Source organism: Vombatus ursinus, unplaced genomic scaffold (assembly GCF_900497805.2).
Source record: "Vombatus ursinus unplaced genomic scaffold, bare-nosed wombat genome assembly UNPS02014813.1, whole genome shotgun sequence".
Classification (NCBI taxonomy): Eukaryota; Metazoa; Chordata; class Mammalia; order Diprotodontia; family Vombatidae; genus Vombatus; species Vombatus ursinus.
In genome coordinates this window covers 251,388-258,050 of record NW_020954591.1, presented here as the reverse complement: position 1 = coordinate 258,050, position 6,663 = coordinate 251,388, and the positions used below count along the sequence as shown (strand labels likewise).

The window sequence follows — 6,663 nt, the reverse complement described above, 5'->3', positions numbered from 1 at the left end:
AAGAAAGAAAGAAAGAAAGAAAGAAAGAAAGAAAGAAAGAAAGAAAGAAAGAAAAGAATGGCCTAAAATTCTTCAGGCAATATCAAAGAGTATATAGGATGCTCTCGAGAAATTCTGACAACATTAACAAAAATGTTTCTTATGAAAAAAGAGAAGAACTGACTAAAGAGACTGAAGCAGGATATACAGGGTGAGGGCAAAGAAATGCAGATGAAATCAAAAGTGGCACAGAATGTCAGGAATATTAAAGTCCAGAGGCTTAGGATAAATACTAAAGGGAAAAAAAGGACTTATCAAAAACTACTTGAGAACAAGACAAAGAGCAAAGAGGCAGACAAACTAAATACTATGGTGCTGAAAGAATTTAAAGGCAGGCTCACTAGACTGCTACCTATAGTTTCCCAACCAACTTAACTAAACTAACACTTTAGTCAAATGCAGTGAAGGTGTCCTAAGTGTACATCATAACATCGTACTTTTTATTTTCTCGATACCTCAAAATTTCTCCATCAGATACTTCATTACTAACTTTTAAGAATCCCTACATCAAATTCCCAGTCTGTATCTGGTAATGTTGGAACACAGAATCTGAATTTTCATGAAGAGACTTCAGATATAAGAATACCTACTAGCTCTTGCCTAGGGATGAAGGTGATCTAATAAACACTGTACAGAAAATTTCTATACTCCTTCAAAACTCAGCTCAAATGCTACATACAAGGCCTTTCCTGAACACTCTCAGCTAACAGGGTGTTTCCCCAGCAACCACAAAGAAATTACCTTGTAATTATTTTGTATAAATTTTGTATTTACTTATATATGCACACGTTGTCTCTCATGATAGAGTGTAAGCTCCTTTAGGATAGGGAGTTACTTGTCTTATCTCCAGTGCCTAGGACAATACCTGGCACATAGAGGGAGTTTAGTAGATTTCTGTTGATTGATCGGAAGCATGTGAATATAATTGTCAGGAGAGAGTTAAACTGAAAATGGTGGAACAAGAGAAACTACAACTACATTCCTTCACTAAGTCAGATATAAATTACATAGGAAGATTAATACCAATGAAGAAAATCATATACCATAAGGTTGACATATGCCAAGATGTGGTATAATAACAATAATTGTGGCTTCAAATGCCTAGATGTCAATTATGGTAACATAAGGGAGTAGAGATTTTAATGTAAGCAGATAAATTAGATATGACCATCTACAACTCTACCAGAGAAATATACTACAGAACCGGAAAAAAACCAAATGTTTTAATTTTCAAAAAAATGAAAGGTTTCTTCAAACAATACGTCAACTAGCTTGACATCAATTTTTAGACAAAATTCTAGGATGCACTATAACAAATATAATAAATGGTTTTATGACCACTTAGACAGGAAAGTAGTTCAGGCCTTTTAAAGTAGACAGTCTTTATGATATTATTTGTATGTATTACAAGGGGGAATGTGGGAGGACAAGAAAATTTAAAAATTATTTTAAATTTAAAAAACCTACAATCACCCTATTCCAGTATGGATTCATCAATAAGTCACACTAGACTAATCTCAATTCATTTTTTGGGCAGGATTATTAGATTAGTATATTAGGGAAACATCAAACACAAAGGATTTCAACAAAACATTTTGACAAAGTTCATCAAAATATCCTTGTGAACAAGATGGAGGAAACTGGGCTAGGTAACTGTGTAGATGAGTGCTTTCACAACTACCTGAACAGCTGGGCCCCAAGAGTGTTAACCAATGCCAACCTAGAAGGTAGTCTCCAATGGAGTGCTATAGGGATCTGTTCTTGCTCATGTTCTATTCAATGTTATCAACGCCCTAGATAAAAGCTTATCAAATTTGCAAATGACACAAAGCTTGAAGGAATAGATAACAAAGCAGATGATTGAATCAGGATCCAAAAAGGCAGTGATACAGTAGAAATAAGATTGTCTCCAAAGTCAGAGAACCTCAGAACAAAATCTTGGGTAAGTAATTCAGCCTTCCTCATACAATATGAAAATATTTTCAAATACACACATAAAATATACTTAAAATATAATGTGCTGTTTACAGCAAAGGTGCTGTAGTGTTGCAGACAGAGAATAAACCCCTTAGTTCTTGGAGATGCTATTCACATACATAAATAAAACACAACTGGCTTTTAGGTTTCTAGATTATAATATCACCAAAAACTTATTTTTTACATTTATTTTTACACTTTCTCATGGAGGGTGCAGCTCAGCTAAGTTCAAAAATATGCCAAACATAGGAAATTATTGAGAACCACTAACCCAGTCTATACTTGTAAATTCAGGTATAAACCATGATTCTTAATAGATTAATTCAACTCCTTTTTAAAGAATCTATGAAAAAAGGTTGGTTTTACAAAGGAAACCTGGAAAAGATGCTACAACTTCTCTCAGAATTCATGTTAGCATGAACAGTCTTTTTCTTTCATCTAAACTTTTCTCGCTCCAATAAAATTTTATTTTATAACTTATCAGCCTCCAGTGATCATCTTCATATACTTAAAAAACATTACTGGTCATTCCTCAGATTATTAACCCAAGCACAAGTAGAGTGCTGTAGTCTTATGCCAAAAAAGGTCTTGGGAAGTAAAGCTTACACCAGAAAACTCTAGTAACTACATCAAATTCATAAAAAGCATACGGAGCAATAGCTTGGCACACTTCAGAAAGAGAACATGGCAAAACATTTATGTAAACAGGTGCTTTTCTATGAATTTTTCATATTCCAATTTGCATTACAATTCTCTTTCTCTCTTGCTAGATTGTAAGTTCCTTAAAAGCCAGGGGCCCTGTTTTTATCATCTCACATACACCGAACCTCGAACATGTTAAATGAAGGGCTTTAATATATGTTTACTGAATCAAGCCACATCACAACAGTATTTCATCAAAGAGCATCCTCTCCAAGCAGAAAGTCAACAATTTGTACCAACACATTCCTCAGATGCTTTATTTTACCTAAATGTATTACCTCAGCCATCCCTAGGCTGTTCTTTAGTTAATTATCTTTCAACACATAATGCAGAAAAATTGCTGTACAGAAATCAGACAAAAATGCGACAGCTTAGAAATCACTCATACAGTAAATTCTGAAATTAAAAAGACCTTTCTTTCAAAAGCGTGCTATGAAAAATAATTTGGAATACATCTCCTTGGTAAGATGAGCAACAAAAGATACATAAACAAATAGATACCCACTCTATTAGTGAGCTAACTGATTAACAAAGGTTCAATGCACTTATTTAAAATTAAAATATGGTGATCAATTCAAAGGTATGGATTTGATATTTCACCCTTAATGGTCACTATAGTATACAAAAGTAACCTCTACCAACATTTGACTAATGTCTAAATCATACAGCAGGACAGAATATTCATTGACTTTTTATTACATACACCTCATTTTAATAGGTCTTTGTATCATATATTTCTCAATATTCGTACAGATTTACATTATAAATACCATATAAAAATGTCCCAAGCTGAGAAATACAGGAAGTTTAACAAAACTAACATGCTAGCATTCTTTAGCACAATGCCTTACACAGTATCTTGCACACAGTAGGTACTTACAAATACTTGCTGAATTAAATTCTTTAGTCTTTAAACCTTACTGTTGATAAGAGGCTACTGATAAAAGCACAACTCATTTTTCATCACAGAAATCTAACTTTTACAAGACATTAAAATTAGAAAACTGCAGAGTACAAGGTTCATTGAAGAGTCAAGTTTTCCAAACACTGACAACAGGCTTCCCTAAAATGTGACAAAGATCCTCTAATCAGAAGGCAGTACCAGACATTAACTGGTCTGGCCCACAGGCATTAAGGCAAGCATGATCGCATCCCCTACAGATAAAGCAACTGAATCTCAAGGAGGTTAAAGTTCTAGAGCTCAAAGATACTTAAAGGATCATTAAGTACAGCCTCTTTATTTTCCAGATGATGAAACTGAAGCCTAGAGAGGTAAAATAACTTGCCTAGTATACGTAATTAGTTAATAAGAATCAAGACAATTTTTCACTATTTTAGAGCAACTACAAATGTAGAAAAGGAATGTAATTTGACATACCTTACTTTCAACTAGAATTATTATATGTGCTGTCTAGAGTATTAGTGTTTTTGTGGTTTTTTTTTAAATCAAATAAACAAATGGTCATAACCATTATAAGTCACAGTCCTATTCCCTACCAATCACATCATTCTTCAGGGAGCTGAAACATTAAAAAAGTAGGTAGGGTGGTGACTCTTGTCACCAAAACCACTTCATATTCAAATGTGACCCTAAGAACTTTGGTATATGACAATACCAGGAACAGCAGACACAAAGAACCGACAATAAATTATTGATAGCATAAATGATGAGTCAGGAAACCAGGTTTAAAGAGCAGAAAAGGTGGTGTTAGGAAAATCCCATTTTGAGTATTTTTGTCTGCTTCTTTACATTAAGGTGTCAGTCACTTCCCTATTTTAAACGTCAGTACTCAGTTTCACAATAATTCTTTAAGTCTTACAAACATAAATATTCATCTGTTTCAAAAGAACACAGACTTATACAAAACTTATCTGAAGTGTCATTAATTACAGAAAGAACTTACTTGGCAACTAATGGTAACAGACTTTTATAACCACAATCGGTTCCAAAACAGGATTGGGGAAAAAGGTAAATTATTTTGGGGACTAAATCAAGGGTTCCTAACAAGGAGTGGGAGTCTGGATAAATTTCAAGGAATCTGTGAACTTGAATGAGATTTTTTTTTTTAAATCACACCTTTATTTTCACTAACCTCCAACTCAAGCGTAAGTCTTAACCTGGGGTGTATGAACTTTTTGGTTTTCCAAAATACTTCGATAACTGCATTTTCAACATGATTAGTTTCCTTTGTTATCTTAAGTAAATTTATTTAATGCACTGGAGAACACTAATCGATGAAGGATCCACAGGCTTCACCAGACTGCCAAAGAGGTTCATGACCCCACACCAAAAAGGTTAAGAACCCTTGCTCTTTCCTAAATTTAGCATTTCCTTCTGTTATGAATGTAGGCAGCCGATATCTATGACTCTGTCACCAAGAAAATCACGGACATTTTCATATCACAATACAGCTGTTGCCGACGTCTCAAATATCAATCATGCACATCACTAATTCGAAATTATATTTTCATGCCTCTTCCATAATACTTAAAATGAGATCATAACAGCATAAATCAAACAACCAAAAGCGTCAAACAGCTTTAACCGTAAAACATTTGACACGGGTCCCTAACAAATAGCCAAAGGCTGCTCCAAAGAACTGGCAGAAGAATCCCTGGAATCAAAGGCTTTCCAAGTTGGAAGGGAAGGTTACGGGTAGAAAGGGGGCCTTCAGCTATCACCCAGTCCAATTCGGTCGTTTTCCAGTCAAGGAAACTTAAGGCCCCAGAGAAGAAGACAGCTATATAGATGTGGAGTTTATCTCAACCATGACCTGCCAAGCTGGGGATCCCTTAAGTTTTGCAGACTATGAAAACCTCTCTCACTCCTCCTCGGTGGGGCTCGCGTTCCTACAGGACTAAAAGGGAGCGACTTAAGGAATCCCTCCTCACCCAGACTCCAATAAGAAAAGTTGGGATGTGGCACGTGTCTCCAGCCGGGGCAGGTGGGTGGCAATCTAGCCATCCCAGGGGGAGGGGGGCGTGAAGACGAGAGACCCGGCGCACCCCTGTCCTCCACCTCCTACCACATTTCCAGCCACGTCTCAGCCCGGTAGCAGGGACCTCAGGAAGAATGGAGGAGAAAGGAGGGGAAGGTGTGCAAGGAAGCATCTCCCGACAGGTCTGCGGGAAGGGAGGGCTCGGTTCTGGGGGCAGCCGACCCGCGGGAGGAGGGGACACCTGGCGCGCCTTCCCCCGCAGCTCCAAGGGAGTCGCGTTCCCTACCCCCCACCCTGGAGAACGCGCGGGCGCCGGGGCTGGAAATGTCCCTTTCGCCTCCCCTTAGGCGCCTCCCGTCTCCCCTCCACTCAGGCCTCCCTCCCTCCCTCCGTCTCTCACCCTGGTGATTGAACAGTCTCCATATCCTGGTGAAGAGGATTCCCATCCTCAAAGCAGCAGCTCCCGCCCCGGCCACCCAGGCCGCCTCCCCTCCCCCGGCTCAGTACCCGACGGCCAAGGGGAAGGAGGAAGAAAAGGAGGAAGACAAGCCAGAAACCCCACGGCCTCGGCGGCTACTGCTCTTGCCACCGGCCCGCTCTACGAGAGCCGGAGGGAGGCCAAAGGCCAGGCTGCTGCGCTGCGCATGAGGCCCCGCCGCCGCTACCGCCGCGGCGCGCTCCGGGCTCGCGGACATCGCCGCCTCGTCGGGAAGGAGCCTTACCGGCCACCGTCACCCCCCGCCTGCCCCCACCCCCGAGGCTGGTCTCCGGCGACGGCGGCGGCAGAGGCAGGGGGCCACAGCGCGTGGGCGGAGAGGGGCGGAGCGCAGCCGAGAGTTGGCTGAAGGGGGCGGGGTGTGAAGGAGGATGGGAGGACGCGTGCGCGGTGGGCGGGGCGAAAGGAAGGGAAAGGTAGAAGAGACTCACCAGTGGTAGTTCATTTGCATAACGTCTGCCGGGTGGGGAGGTCAGGTGGTTGGGGGAGGGGCCCACGCTGCCAGTGTCC

The 6,663-nt window shown here is 40.1% G+C and overlaps 1 protein-coding gene across 1 annotated transcript in view; it reads right to left on the bottom strand.

Moving 5' to 3' along the window:
- Nucleotides 1–6,245, bottom strand: part of ARL5A (ADP ribosylation factor like GTPase 5A) — a 30,244-nt gene extending 23,999 nt beyond the window's left edge. The window contains exon 1 of the mRNA XM_027877667.1: nt 6,058–6,245. Within this exon, the coding sequence (XP_027733468.1) occupies nt 6,058–6,103 (46 nt within the window). The 5' untranslated portion in view covers nt 6,104–6,245. The remainder of the gene's footprint in view (nt 1–6,057) is intronic.
- Between the last annotated feature and the right edge of the window lie 418 nt (nt 6,246–6,663).